Source organism: Harpia harpyja, chromosome 20 (genome assembly GCF_026419915.1).
Source record: "Harpia harpyja isolate bHarHar1 chromosome 20, bHarHar1 primary haplotype, whole genome shotgun sequence".
Taxonomy (NCBI): Eukaryota; Metazoa; Chordata; class Aves; order Accipitriformes; family Accipitridae; genus Harpia; species Harpia harpyja.
Window position 1 is genome coordinate 12,462,893 of NC_068959.1, and position 15,485 is coordinate 12,478,377.

At 54.7% G+C, this 15,485-nt stretch overlaps 1 protein-coding gene across 1 annotated transcript in view; it reads left to right on the forward strand.

Moving 5' to 3' along the window:
- Nucleotides 1–5,212: 5,212 nt before the first annotated feature.
- The window catches only part of ADRB2 (adrenoceptor beta 2), a 37,390-nt gene continuing 27,117 nt past the window's right edge, over nucleotides 5,213–15,485 (forward strand). The window contains exon 1 of the mRNA XM_052816689.1: nucleotides 5,213–6,588. Coding sequence (XP_052672649.1) covers nucleotides 5,415–6,588 — 1,174 coding nt within the window. The 5' untranslated portion in view covers nucleotides 5,213–5,414. The remainder of the gene's footprint in view (nucleotides 6,589–15,485) is intronic.

Here is a 15,485-nt window from a genome sequence, read left to right on the forward strand (position 1 = left end):
CTCTGCCGCCCCGTCCCCCTGCGGAGCACAGGGTGGCCATGGTCCTCGGAGGTGCTGGGGCTGAGGACAGCTGCCCGAGGGCAGACGTGGCAGCATCTCCCCCGTGGAAAAGAAGCAGGAGTGTTTCTGTCCCTTCTGCTGTCCTCCCTGCTGCAGGTGGGTGCCAAATGGAGCCCCGGGCTTCTCCTTACTGCTGTGCGCTCCTGGAGCAAGGAGACACCCCAGGGCTCTCACCAGACCGTGCAGGGAGCTCCAAGAGAGAAACAAGCAAACAAAAACCCCCCACTTCATCACTCTAACCCTAACTTCTAATTGCACTGCTGTTCCAAACAAGCATAAACGAGAGATTGACGGGGAGCTGTGAGTCACGGGTGGCTCCCCCTCATGGCTTACAAAGCAAGAGAGGAAGAGAAATCAAGAGCCAGGAGCTGCTACCACAGCTAACCTGCCGAAAGCTCCCTGACCCCTGCCACGCTGCTTTGAAGCAGGAGAATGAGGAAGCCAAAAGCCCCCAGAGGAAGGCAGAGGTGACCCACAGAAAGTGTCGCCATCCCCCTTCCCGTGGGCTGGTGAGCCGCCCCAGCGCAGCACTCTGCTGCAGCATTGCCAAGTGCCCGCTGATGGCCAAAGCCAGGCACACGCAAACAAATGCAGCAGAAACAAGGGGAAAAGCAGAATGAAGCCCCTCCGAGCAGGCACTGCCAGATTGTCCGATGGGTGCCCAGCATGGCTCAGGCCAGGGTGGGCTGCTCACCTGCAGCAGGGGCTGGTGCTAATCAGCAGCCAGAGGAAGAGGAATGCTTCCATGCTGTCTGCATGCTGCTTCTGCTGCTCTACAGCCTCCTCGCAGTGACATACCAGACAAATACTGTTACTTATCAGTTCTCTGCAAGAAGAGAATTTTACAGATTCCTCTCCCGCCAAACACTGTGTTGAAGACTGTCACTTCCAAGCGCTTGCCAAGGGCCTGATCTGGCCAGCTGCTTAATATCAGAGTGCTTTGTGCTTTCCAGCCTGTGCATCTGGGCAGGCAGGGTTCAGACCAACATCCCAGCTAGTCACAGTCCTGAGGAAGGTCTTGCATGCCCAAAAGCCTGGCTGTTTTTTCCAATTATGTCAGTTGGTCTAATAAAAGTGATTACCTCTTTCTACCAACCCTGCCTTTCTCATTGATCCCACAGGCAGTTCTTCAAATGTCACCCAGCAAGGAGGGAGCACACATCCAATTATAAAAAGAGAAAAGATTAGCGTGATGACAAAGCAGCGGGGTCAGTGGTGCAGATGTGCTGCATGGAACAAATGAGACCTGTCTGGTTTTGACACCCTCCAAGCCCAAGAAACCCAGAAGGAGGCATTTTGGGGTGGGCTGAGGCTCTCTCCAGCACTTCAGGCAGAGTAAGAAGTGCAAACTTAACTGTCTTCCTAACCTCTCCTCTGAGGTTTGGTATTACATTTGTTTAAATAAGAAGCCTTGAACATGCTAGAAAGCTAATAACTACTCAAAAGCACGGATAAAGGCATGCAAACCTCAAAAGCAACTCGGACTTTTGGTGAAGAAATTTATTTTTATGTGGGGCAAATTCCTGCGTTATTTTGAACCTGTGGTCACTAGTCCCACTTGGTGTGGGTCATGGCTGCATAGCCAAGGGCACAAATCAGCTCAAGCCATGGGCCCACCCCGACACACCTTACATAGGTGAACAAATATTACCAACACAAGCAAGAACTGCAGAATCAAGGAAGAAAAATCAGCCTTTCTCTGCTTCCTCCACCACACCCTGTTAACCAAAGGAGAGGTTCAGGCTTCTTTGAATATAGTACAACAAAGACAAAATATTTAGATGTAAGCTGGGCTGGCTGATTTCTGCACCCTGGGCCACAGAGGCTTCCAGAGTCCTGCAGCAGGCTCTGGAGAGGAATCATAGAATCATAGAATCATAGAATCATTTTGGTTGGAAAAGACCTTCAAGATCATTGAGTCCAACCATTAACCATGCCCCCTAAACCATGCCCTGGAGTACCCTGTCCACTCGCTTTTGAATATCTCCAGGGATGTTGACTCAACCACTTCCCTGGGCAGCCCATTCCAATGTTTGACAACCCTCTCAGTAAAAAAAATTTTCCTAATATCTAACCTAAATCTCCCTTGCCTCAACTTGAGGCCATTTCCTCTCGTCCTATCTCCAGCCACCTGACAGAAGAGACCAACACCCACCTCACTACAACCCCCTTTCAGGTAGTTGTAGAGAGTGATCAGGTCTCCCCTCAGCCTCCTCTTTTCTAGACTGAACAGCCCCAGCTCCCTCAGCCGCTCCTCATAAGACTTGTGCTCAAGGCCCCTCACCAACTTGGTTGCCCTTCTCTGGACACGCTCCAGCAGCTCAATGTCTTTCCTGTAGTGAGGGGCCCAAAACTGAACACAGGACTCGAGGTGCGGCCTCACCAGTGCCGAGTACAGGGGAACAACCACCTCCCTGCTCCTGCTGGCCACACTGTTCCTGATACAGGCCAGGATGTGATTGGCCTTCTTGGCCACCTGGGCACACTGCTGGCTCATATTCAGTCCGACGTAGGACTCTTACCAGGGATATGCAGGACATACAGGTGCCTTTGATAAAGCAGTTGTTACAAAGCAGAGAATTTAGCTCTGACTCTCCCAGAGCTGGTGTTTCCCACGAAGTCCCCAAGCCTGCTTCTCCTCCTTTCAAGCCTCGGTGCCTCATGCAAGGATGAACATTTCTATGTCTATGAGGATAGGGGACCTAATGCTTTTGGAACGCTTTGATCTGGTGTCAGAGTATTCCCAGATGTTAGCCTAACCCACAGGAAACAGCACAGCAAACTCGCCAGGTTATTACCAGAAACTTACCTTGAGTACTTTCGAGAGCTTTCTCATCAGCCCTTAAAAAAGAAGGGGGAACAGCGAGCTGAGGTTGACATGTAGTTCCCACACCTTCTGGTTTTGCTTCTCCATTCTGCTTTGCTCTCCCACTATTGCATCTCATCTGTACCTCTGCTTTTCCGGCAGCTTCTTGCCATGCCTCCCCTGCAAGGTGAGTGCTGCTGGCCCCCAGGCAGAGAGGGTGTGGGGGGGCCTGTGTGCACGGAAGCTGGGGAACGGATATGGCACCCAGCAAGTGCTCACTGGGACTGCGTCTGCGTACGGGCCAGACCCTCAGCTGGTGTGAAGTCTGTGAAAGCCAATGGAGTGCTACAGACTCACACCGTCCGGTTACAGTTGTACCTGTTGGTATGTGTGGGAAACCTACGGCCCCATTTATCTCAACTGCGGGCAGGGGAAACTCCTGGTAATTAGCTAAGGTCATTAGCACTGCATACCTGGGTCCTCCAAATGCTCCTGCTTTCCAAAGGCTGCGTGTGTCTGCAGCGGGAAGGGGTGTCCTGTGGATCTTCTGCTCGTGTCTCTTCATCTTTAAAACCTCTGAAGCGCGCGGATGCAGAAGCGGAGCGTGGAAACAGTGCGGAGAGGCCACTAATTGAGGAAGATCCGTGCCTAGACAGAAACCTCATGCTGCTGAAACTGCCTTTCATCTCATTTCCTGATTCCAGCACCTCGTTTGCCCCTCTGTTTTAAACCACAAAGCTTCCTCTCCGTACACCGGCTCTTCTCTATAAATAGCCCGGGTGCAGCCGGGGTGTGACACGGCCACCTAGCAGGCCACGGCGCGGGGCCGGCGGGGCGAAGGCTGCTGCCCACCGCAGCCCAGCTGGCACCCGGCCCTTGGCACCACGGTATGGCCTTGCCATCCAGGAAAAACGAGGCAGAATTGTGAAGCCCCGTCAGGCTCCAGCAACTGATGTGTTTCAAATAAGATTTAACATTAGCAACAGTTTAATTGCTAACGAAGACAGGAGTCCTCCACTGCCTCTGCCGTGGGTGGGCCGTGGTGCAGCACCCAACGAGACACTGACCTGCAGTTACTTTGGGTGCAGCTGGTGGCATGGGGGCAAATCTGGGCAAAAGCAACTCTTTCTGTTCTCCCTTTCTGTGGCACAGGGCAATTTTAGAACCCCGGCCTTCAAGCTTCGCTGTCACTTCCGCAAGCCCGCTGGGACCTGCAGGCAGCGCGATGTATCTCTGCGGGAGAGCGGCACGAGGTTGGACAGTGTCGGTACAGAGCAATGGGCAGAAATGAAACTCCGGCGGCAGCGTTATCTCCTGTTAGGCTAAAAGGAAGTTTGCAGGATTCCTTAGTCCTTATTTAGCAAATTTGTTTGCTTTGGAGGGAAATACTGGTGACAGCGTCCGGGGCTAACCACATGCCTGGCTGCAGCGCGGCAGTGCGCAGCAGTCGCACAGCCTCCCTGCCTGGCCAGCGCTGCCGGGACAGCTGAGGGGTGTCTGTGCCCTTGACCAGCTCCGGGGTTTCTGGGGCTGGGCTGCAGCTCCAGCACTTGGTTGCACCCCACCACCCTGGGTGCCCACTGGGATGCTGGGCTGGGGGCCGCCAGGGACGGAGACCTGGGTGACATCCTGGCACAAAGTGTCACCGGTGAGGATGGGGGCTCTCGGGAAAGCCAAACCCCGGCGCCCAGGCAGGGACGAAGTCCCTGAGAGCACCTGGTGCCACGTGTCCTGGAGACACCCCCGGGGCAGGGAGCACACAGGGTGCATGGGTGGGGTGGGAGGTGGGGCGCACGTGGGGTGCGGAGGCACGCGTGGGGCAGGGGGTGCAGGGACACCCCTGAGGCAGGGAGTGCATGTGTGGCACCCGTAGGTGGAAGGCATGGGGACATGGGTGGAAAGCACAGGGACACCCTGGGGCGGGGAGCACGCGTGGGCGGGGGCGTGGGGACACCGCGGGGGGGGGTGGGGCACGCGTGGAGCAGGGGGAGAGCACGGGGTGGGGAGCAGGCGCGAGGACACCGGCCGGGATGTAGCACGCGTGGTCGGGGGGAGCGCGCGGGGCGGGGACACGCGTGGGGCTAGGCGGGCGGGCCGGGGCGCGGGGGGGGGGGTGCCGCGGACGGGGGGGGGTGCGAGGTGCGCGCGGGGCGCGGCGCGGGCTGCCATTGGCTGTGGCGAGCTGATGTCACGGCGGGTGTCGCTATAAGCTCGGCGGCGCCTAACGGGCTGGGGTAGTCGGGCGGGCGGGCGCGCGGCCGCCGCGCGCGGGAGGGGACGGGGACAGGGACGGGGACGGGGACGGGGACGGTGCGGTGACGGGTGCGGTGCGGTGCGGTGCGGTGCGGTGCGGTGCGGTGCGGTGACGTGACGTGACGTGACGTGACGAGCGGAGCGGTCCCGGGCACGCACAGCGGGAGCACCCCGCGCCCAGCCCGCCCCGCACCTGCCGTCCCGTATGCGCGGCTCCAGGCGCAGCGCTGCCGCGGAGGAACCCTAGGCAAAGCCGAGCCCCGGCTGCCTGCCCGGGGGGCTGCTGGGGGGGGCCATGGGGGTGGCAGGCACCGAGCTGCCCGGTGGCAACGTCAGCGCCAACCAGAGCGCCACCGACCCCACGCTGTCGCGGGACGTGTGGATGGTGGGCATGGGGATCCTCATGTCGGTGATCGTGCTGGCCATCGTCTTCGGGAACGTGCTGGTGATCACTGCCATCGCCCGGTTCCAGCGCCTGCAGACTGTCACCAACTACTTCATCACCTCGCTGGCCTGCGCTGACCTGGTGATGGGGCTGGCCGTAGTGCCCTTTGGCGCCAGCCACATCATCATGGAGATGTGGAAGTTTGGGAACTTCTGGTGTGAGTTCTGGACCTCCTTGGACGTGCTCTGCGTCACTGCCAGCATCGAGACCCTCTGCGTCATTGCTGTGGACCGGTACTTCGCCATCACCTCCCCTTTCAAGTACCAGAGCCTGCTGACCAAGAGCAAGGCGCGCGTGGTCATCCTTGTGGTGTGGGTGGTCTCAGCCCTCACCTCCTTCTTGCCCATCCAAATGCACTGGTATCGGGCAGACCGTGTCGAGGCCATCCTGTGCTACGAGAAGGACACATGTTGCGACTTCTTCACCAACCAAGCATACGCCATTGCCTCCTCCATCATCTCCTTCTACCTGCCACTCGTGGTCATGGTATTCGTGTACGCCAGGGTCTTCCAGGTGGCCAAGAAGCAGTTGCAGAAGATAGACAGGAGTGAGGGGAGGTTTCACACCCAGAACAAGGAGCAGGAGCAGAAAGGGGGAGCTGGGCACCGCCGTTCCTCCAAGTTCTTCTTAAAGGAGCACAAGGCCCTCAAGACCCTGGGCATCATCATGGGCACCTTCACACTGTGCTGGCTGCCCTTCTTCATCGTCAACATCGTGCATGTCATCCAGGACGACATCATACCGAAGTATGTGTACATCCTCTTGAACTGGCTGGGCTATGTCAACTCTGCCTTCAACCCTTTGATCTACTGCCGGAGCCCGGACTTCAGGTATGCCTTCCAGGAGCTCCTCTGCCTCCGCAGGTCCGCCCTGAAGATGTATGCCAACGGCTACTCAAACAGCAACGGCAAGAGTGACTACAACGAGGAGGACAACGGCTACCCCCTGGCATCGGATAAAACCTGCGACTTGCTCTGCGAAGAGGGTTCCTTCCCTCACCCCGAGGACTTTTTGCACTGCAAAGGTACTGTGCCTAGCGGGTAGCTTCGAGACGCGATGGGCTCTGGCGTGGCACACATCGGTTATAAAGAGGAGCCTTTCTCTCTTAAGGAAAAACCAACCCCCCCGTTAATAGTAATAATGGTCCTCTTCTATAGTGCACCTAAAACCTAATGGCTGCAAGAACCCCCAAACTCGGCAAACCTTCCGCAAACAGGTGGGGGGTTGTCCCGGGCAGGGTCGGGCGGGCTGCTTGCAGTCTGCCTGTTTAGGGGCGCGACCGTGGGTCCCCTGAGCGGGGCGGGTGGGCGAGAAATTTAGGGCTGTGCAGAAAGCTCGCCCCCGGAGGAACTTCCTGGCCGTGGCCGGTGTTGAACTACCTCATGTCCTTACTGTTAGGAGCCGGCGGCTGCTGCGGGAGCTCCGTGCGGGGCGGCGGGAGCGGGGCTGCGGCTGCAGCCGCCCGCCCCGGCGGCAGCCCCGTCTGCGGAGCCGGGCGCCCCGCGGGAGTCCTGCCGGTTCCCTTCTCGTAACCGAGCCGGTGGCCGTGGGACCCCTCCCCGGCCGGGAGGGCAGCCCCGGGCGGTGGTACCAGTGTGGTCCAGCCCAGGGGAGTGTGCGGAGGTGGCATCCTGCGACAAAATCCCCGGGGAAGAGATGGCAGGAGCGGAGCTGAGCGCGGCTCGGTAGGGCTGTGTCGGATCCGCGGCTATTGCCGTCAGTGGGACAGTTTAAACAACGCCCAGAAAAAACGAACGCTATTTTTGCCAAGTGCTAGAGGACTTTTCTGCTGAAATAGTAGTATTAGAAATAAATGGACTGTTTGCCCAGAATGCGAGACTGTGACTGTGGGACTCCGGAATGGGGTACCGGGAAGACGGGTGAAATGCTGCTACAACCACAGACCGTCCCTTCGTTGAGCCTCCAACCAAAGCTTTTAAACTGCCCGGTTTGTTTAACTACAGGTCTCAAATGACAGTGAGCCCGAGGAGGTGGGATGAGAGGAGGTTTTTTATTTTCAGTGGCAGACTGGAAGCACAGCTCTGGGCGCGGGACGGCTGTAGGTTGGTTGGTTTGCTTGTGGAGAGTTTTGGGGTTGGGTTTTTTTTTTTTTCTCCCCCCCCCTTGCGGCAGGCTTTGCATTTTGTTCCCGGGTTGCAAGAGTTGGCGGCGGGCGCGCAGGGCTGTCAGGGGGGGCGGCAGACACGGGCGGGCAGGTGTGGGCTGCGGGACGCCACGGGACGGGGACGGGGACGGCATTGCTGCCGAGGGCTTGCTCTCTCAATGTCCCTAGCTGGAGGGAAGCAGCGATCGGGGCGGGGGGACGACACACGGGACCCCCCCCCCCCCATTGCCTGCACCCGCGGCTGGCCCCGAGGGCCGGGAGGATGTGCAAGTGCGGGGTCTTTTCAGATACGCTCGGGAGAGGTGGGAGGAAACGGTGCTCACGGGACCTATCGGCGCTCCGTGGGATGCGGTGTCCCGCGGGGGGATGCTCGGGCACGGTGTGCGTGCAGGCGCTTCTCCCCCCCACTCCCCGCAGTTCCACACACCTGCCCCGCACCTCGGGGGTTTGGCTTGCGCTGCTGCTGGGGGACACGTCGTGGTCAGTTTGGGGATCGGTGGGTGCCCGGCCGAGCTGGCTTTGCAGATCAGTGGGGTGACGAGCTACCCGGGGTGACCCGGAGCTGAGGCCCCTCGGGCTGTTACCCCCCGCTGCAAGAGGGGGATTGGGGCAGCACTGGAAGGAAGCAGGGGAGGTCAGAGGCTGGGAGGGGGAACGGAGCAGGGTTTCTGGCTGCCGATGCCCCTTTGCAGTCGCCGTGTGGCCCTGGCTCTCTTGGCTGCTCTGAGAAGGACTTTCCTCAAGGGCCGGTACCGAAAGGAGCAGCCCCAGGGAGGGCTGGAGGGGAATCAATCCCCCCTGGAACCTGGAAGAGCAGTGTGAGGGGGATTGCTGCCGGTCGCTGCTACGGCTGCTGCAAGGTGCAGGGCAGCGACAAACTCCTCGAGCTCTCACACCCCTCGTGGTAAAAACCCACCTGGCTTTTGTGGGGCTGGGGTCTGGAAACTCCTAGTGCTCCCTTCTTTCTTTCCCAAAGCAGTCCTGATCCTGCTTGGAAAGGGTGCTGGGAAGGAGGAACAGCTGTAAGAGCCCTCTCCTCCTCTAGCCCTGTGACGGGTGCTGGCTCAGCTCCGCTTGCAGCCTTTCCAGCTCAGCGCTACAGCAGAGGCAGGGAACGTGCCCGAGAGCCCTTCCCTCCTGCCTCTCGCTGTCTGCTTTGATGCCTGCGCCTGTCACTGTCCTCACCCTCTGCCTTGCTGGGGTTGTCAGCAGTGCCCGAAGTCCTTTGAGCGTGAGCCACTTGGGCAAAGGAGGGGTGTGATGGCATGGTGCGGTGTGTGAGGCCGCAGGTAGCCAAAAGCATTTGTTCCTCAGATAAACATTAACAGGCTGTCCGAGCAGGGGGAGACCCAGCGCAGGACCGGGACCGGCAGTCAGGTGGTGTTTGCTTCATACTGCACAAGGACTGAAATGTCAGAGGCTGGCGTGCTGCGGAGTCGGTGTACACACACACGCTCGTGCGGGCCGTGATTATTATGTAGCACTCAGGGAGAAGTGAGAATTAACCTCTTGATTGTAGCAATCGATATCTCCGGGGTTGTTAAATCTCCTGCATTTTTAATCTTGCCAGTCCCTTGCTGTATTTTGCAACGCCCAGGGGCAGCATAGCTTAGCAGGTAGCAAGGGCACAGGGCAAGGAGGTGTCCCACACCGATAGCCAACTCCCGACTGGGGGCCAGGTCAGCCTACAGCAGGCTCAGCAGTCAAACTCCCACTGGCTTTGGGGCAGGAGCCTCTGGCACAAAGAAATCCAGCATCCACATTTCAGTTGCTGTCTGTATTTTTAGTATTATTAATTATTTGCATTTCAGTAGCACATGTTGTGGACCAGGACTTTGTTGTCCAAATAATTGCTCTATTTGTTTGGCTGGCTATGTTCATACTTCAGATGTTGTGGCTGTACGTAGCCAAAGCTGAGAGATGAGCAAGTGGCTAATTGCAGAACAACTACACTATCCAGAGTACATGGGTGTGGAAGGGACAGGGGACGTTGGGCTGTTTGCACTGGGCAGTTGACCTCGGTAGTGCAATGCTCAGCTACAGTGTTAGGAAACCTCAGACTTGCGGGGAAGTCTGAGCAGTGAAGAACTGATTTCTTTTCTCTAAGGCAACATTAGTAAAACTGGTGAAATATGAACTGTATGGTTCTGGGGGCAGCTGGAATTGAAAGAGAAACATTGGAGGAGAAAATATTGTGGCACCACCAAAGTCAAACCAACAAACCTTTCCTGTTCCATGGTTGAAAAAGAAAAGCTGTGTAAAGGAATCCTCTGGCCTGTTAAAATATTTTATAATAAAGATAGTTTTATAGATACATGCTAGGCATTAAAAAATGGAGCACTGAAGTTGGGACACTAGCTGCTTAAATTGATTTTAGGGTACTTAGGATTTTACACTAGCAGATAGTTGGCTCAGGTTAAATACATCTGATAAAACACACACCAGTGAGTTCATTTGAGGAAAATCACAGTGACAAAATACCAAATTCTTACTGCAAACAGAGCAGGCTACCTTCTGTGCTGCTGGTTTGTACCTTATGCCACTGCCGCAAAGGTGGATAGAGCACAGGTCGGATACTGTCCACCCCCTAGGTGTCAGTGGGTACAGCTAACTGGAGCTTTGTGGTACATTCACTGCTTTTAGCTACTTTGGCCAAACAGATTGTTACTGGTTTTAAAGTCTTAGTCAAGATGAGCGTCACAAATGCAACTTTTGTGTTGTTACAAAATACTGTCCTCGCTGTAGGTCCTGCTTGTGATTCTGGCAGCTGTAGTTTCCACATTGGGGGCTGTCTTTGCTTTGTCCTCCAAAACAGGCAGAGCATCGAGAGCTGCTGAGTTATGTCAGTCCTTTGCCTCTTGGGAGCATTCCTGGAGAGCTTTTGCTTTCTGGGAAGCCAGGCCTTGAAATATAACCTGATGCTTGCTCCAGCACTGGGGAGGTGTGGAAGTGCAAGGGGAGCTGGCAGAGGGGACGGGGTCTGGGTGCAGATCCCCACCTAGGAGTGTGACTCGAGCATCTCTTGAGGACCAGCCGTTCCCAAAGTGCCTCATATCCCAAATTGTTCAGCAATTCCTAATGCGCAGCATTGCCCATCAGTGCATATTGCATTGCTGTGGGGTGTCAGGGTGTGCGTGTGGAGCCTGGGCTGTGTCTGCCCCAGCCTCGACTGTGGAGCCGGATCCACACCTTGCAGCCTCCCCTGTGGTTCGGGTGAAGGTGAGACCCCTGCCTAAGGACACTGCCGAGGCAGTGGGTACGGCAGAGAGGGAGGGAAGAGACCTAAGTTATCAAATGCCCCCTTATGTTTGAAAATAGGCCAGAGATTAGTAGTGTAGAAAGGAGAGACCAGCTTCTCCGGAGAGAGAGCGGATGTGTGAGCAGGCACACAACGTGCTCTTCAGCTCTCCCACGTCACAGCCGCTGGGCTTTTCAAAGGGCTTATTTATGTATTTATTTACTATAAGGGACATGTTTTTGCCATAGAGGGGAAGGTATTGACAGGGCTGGCTAGGAGTATAAACAGCAGGCTGCAATCTATCTCCTAGCATCTCTTGCCCTTCTGGTATAGAATCACAGAATCATAGAATTATTTAGGTTGGAAAAGACCTTTAAAATCATCAAGTCCAACCATAAACCTAACACTACCAAGTCCACCACTAAACCATGTCCCTAAGTGCCACATTTACACCTCTCTTAAATACCTCCAGGGATGGTGACTCAACCACTTCCCTAGGCAGCCTGTTCCAATGCTTGACAACCCTTTTGGTGAAGACATTTTTCCTAATATCCAATCTAAACCTCCCCTGGCACAACTTGAGGCCGTTTTCTCTCATCCTATCACTTGTTACTTGGGAGAAGAGACCAACACCCACCTCGCTACAACCTCCTTTCAGGTAGTTGTTTGTAGAGAGCAATAAGGTCTCCCCTCAGCCTCCTTTTCTCCAGGCTAAACAACCCCAGTTCCCTCAGCCACTCCTCATAAGACTTGTGCTCTAGACCCTTCACCAGCTTCGTTGCTCTTCTTTGGACACACTGCAGCACCTTAATGCCTTTTTTGTAGTGAGGGGCTGAAAACTGAACACAGTATTCGAGGTGCAGCCTCACCAGTGCCGAGTACAGGGGGACAATCACTTCCCTGCTCCTGCTGGCCACACTGTTCCTGATACAGGCCAGGATGCTATCGGCCTTCTCGGCCACCTGGGCACACTGCCGGCTCGTACTCAGCCGGCTGTCGACCAACACCCCCAGGTCCTTTTCTGCCGGGCAGCTTTCCAGCCACTCTTCCCCAAGCCTGTAGCATTGCGTGGGGTTGTTGTGACCCAAGTGCAGGACCCGGCACTTGGCCGTGTTGAACCTCATACAACTGGCCTCGGCCCATCGATCCAGCCTGTCCAGATCCCTCTGTAGAGCCTTCCTGCCCTCGAGCAGACCAACACTCCCGCCCAACTTGGTGTTGTCTGCAAACTTACTGGGGGTGCACTCGATCCCCTCGTCCAGATCATTGATAAAGATATTAAACAGAACTGGCCCCAATACTGAGCCCTGGGGAACACCACTTGTGACTGGCCACCGACTGGATTTAACTCCATTCACCACCACTCTTTGGGCCCGGCCATGCAGACAGTTTTTTATCCAGTGAAGAGTACACCCGTCCAAGCCATGAGCAGCCAGTTTCTCCAGGAGAATGCTGTCAGAAATGGTGTCAAAGGCTTTGCTGAAGTCCGGGTAAACAATACCCACAGCCTTTCCCTCATCCACTAAGTGGGTCACCTTGTCATAGAAGGAGATCAGGTTAGTCAAGCCTTTCATAAACCCATGCAGACTGGGCCTGATCGCCTGGTTGTCCTGTACATGCCTCGCGATGGCACTCAAGACGATCTGCTCCATAACTTCCCCAGTACCGAGGTCAGACTGGCAGGCCTGCAGTTCCCCAGATCCTCCTTCCAGCCCTTCCTGTAAATGGGCATCACATGTGCTAACCTCCAGTCAACTGGGACCTTCCCAGTTAGCCAGGACTGCTGATAAACGGTTGAAGGTGGCTTGGTGAGCGCTTCCACCAGCTCCCTCAGTACCCTTGGGTGGATCCCATCTGGCCCCATAGGCTTGTGTGTGCCTAAGTGGTGTAGATCATTAATCATTTCCCCTTGGGTTATGAGGGCTTCATTCTGCTCCCTGCCCCTGTCTCCCAGCTTAGGGGGCTGGGTACCCCAAGAACAACTGGTCTTACTATTAAAGACTGAAGCAAAGAGGGAATTAAGTACCTCAGCCTTTTCCTCATCCTTTGTCACTATGTTTCTGCCTGCATCCGATAATGGATGGAGATTCTCCTTCGCCCTCCTTTTGTTGTTAACGTATTTATAGCAGCATTTTTAATTGTCTTTTACAGCAGTAGCCAGTTTAATTTCTAGTTGGGCTTTGGCCCTTCTAATTTTCTCCCTGCATAACCTCACGACGTCTTTGTAGTCCTCCTGAGTTGCCTGCCCCTTCTTCCAAAGTTCATAAACTCTCCTTTTTTTCCTGAGTTCCAGCCAAAGCTCTCTGTTCAGGCAGGCTGGTCTTCTTCCCCGCCGGCTCGTCTTTCGGCACACAGGGACAGCCTGCTCCTGTGCCTTTAATTACAACGGTTCTGCTGCCAGGAGTCTCAAACACCCACACTGGCTAAGGAAAGGGCTTTTGTCCCCTCCCTTTGCCAGTCCTCTGCCTCCCAGTGTTTGTTTTCACTGCTATGATGAATCCATTTCCCAAGGAGATGGGTTTATGAGCACATTCATTCCTCTGGCAGGAGGGAGGATGGCCTGTCTTGCCTGTTCCCTTCTCTGCTCTATGTCAGCAGATAGAAAGTGCCGTCCTTCTAAAAGCAGCAGGGAAGCAAAGGTTTCCTGGCCGACTGTGGCAGTGCCTGGCTGTGTCCCTGGTCTATAAGGATGGAAGAGCGAGCTGGGGATGGTGCCTGCTGGTCTGCTCACCAGCATCACACCAGTCTTCTCCCTCCCCACCTGCCTCTGCAGAATCATCCAGCACTGCTGAAGCACCTCTTACCTTGGCTGACCCACATCTTTTCTTAACTTGTAAGAGCAGTATCAGTGCCTTCACTTCAGGTTCGTAGTGTGCACGGTGCCCAGGGTAGTTCTTCAGGTTCAGATGAGCAAGGACTGTTTTGAAAAGCCACCCTGGCCTTGGATGTTGTTCACAGCAGAGAGGTGGTGTGACCCCGGGCTCCCTGAGATTAGTATTTTGCAAGGATTAAGGTTCCTTTTATCGCTGTTTTTACACTTGTTCTTGGTTTCTCAGGTCCACGAGTAGGACCGCAGCCACTCTTTGGCCTCTCCTTGCTGTGCAATAAAGTCTCTTTCCATGTGAAAGCTTGGCTCTTTCTGAGACTTGAACCCAGCAGCCTGAGCATTTCTTCTCCTTGTTATTCTTTTATTATTGGACCTGTTTTGAAAGCGAGCATTAGTCCTAACCTTTCTTTCTAGGGGCAAAGAGAACATTTTGCAATGAACAGACATCCTGGGCTGTGAGAACACTGTCATTTGGCAGCTGGGGTAGCTACACTGTCTTATCAGAGACATTCCTGTGGGGTGACCAGCTGCATGGGGCACCCATGGGAACCTGTGGGTGCTTTTTGTCGTATTACAGAGTAGGGCAGCAATATTTCACCCAGCACTGCCTCTTGGGAGATGCACTGCAGCTGTTCCTCAAGGGCCCAAGCTGCAGCTGGTGGCATGGGCAGACCACGTGGCGAAATCGCTCCCTCTTCCACCCTCAGCCAAAGGACTGAGGCTCATGTTTGCCTGCTGCAGAACAAAGTACAGCCAGCTCGGTCGGGAGCACAGACGCTTCCCTGGGGTCTTAGTGGCACAGCCTGGGTCTGGACAGAGCAGTGCATGCTGGAGACTGGAGTTTACACAGAACTTGGAAGGAGGTTATCTCTCCTGGTGGGTGTTGTAAGAGCAGGACACAACCCTGATTCCCCTGGATTTGGCAGTGGGTATCTGTGAGAATTGCTGTGTGTAAGGGTGCTGAATCAAGCAGAGTATTTTAGGGGGCATTAAGCCTCTACAAACTTTCTTCGTCATGAAAAAAGTGGATTTGCTGCTTCTCCATGCATGCAATTTCAGGTTTTCTCCTGTTTTCTCACCTTCCCAATGGCAGGAGCATACAAATGAATTTCCATGCAATATTGCCAGTGCCAGTGAGAGTGGATTGGGAAATATTTACTTGTTTACTGCCCTTGGTAAGGTCATTTTTGCACAAGTGCATATATATTTAGATATATGTATGTATATGTGTGTATATATATGTGCATTATCTATATACAGCGATATATAGATCTGTATATAAACAAGGAAATGTAAAGGTGTTTTGTTGTGCTAGATAGATAGATACATAGATGAAGATCTGTATGTCCAAAAGTTTGAGTATTTATTGCAGGTCCTATTGATTGACACTGTGTTTAAATAAAGAGTATTTATGGTATGCTTGTAGTCAAGTGTCCTTGCTTAAAGCTGTTTTGCTGGCTGTATTTTCCCCATACTCTTCAAGACTCTTCCAGTGAATCTTTCAGGGCTCATTAAAAAAAAAAACCCAACCCCTGAATAGCCTGGTGCTGGTGGGGAGGCACACACAGCTTCCCTGAGTGGACGAGAGTTTCATTAATTTATTCAGCTCTTTGAGCCCTGGAAACAGTGAGGAGGTTGCGGGTGCTCAGCACCTCGCTGTAAAAGGGCTTCTCTGTTTTTCACCTCTTAAGTCAGGGTTTGCAGACAAAGTGGTTTTTAAAAGCCACCTGC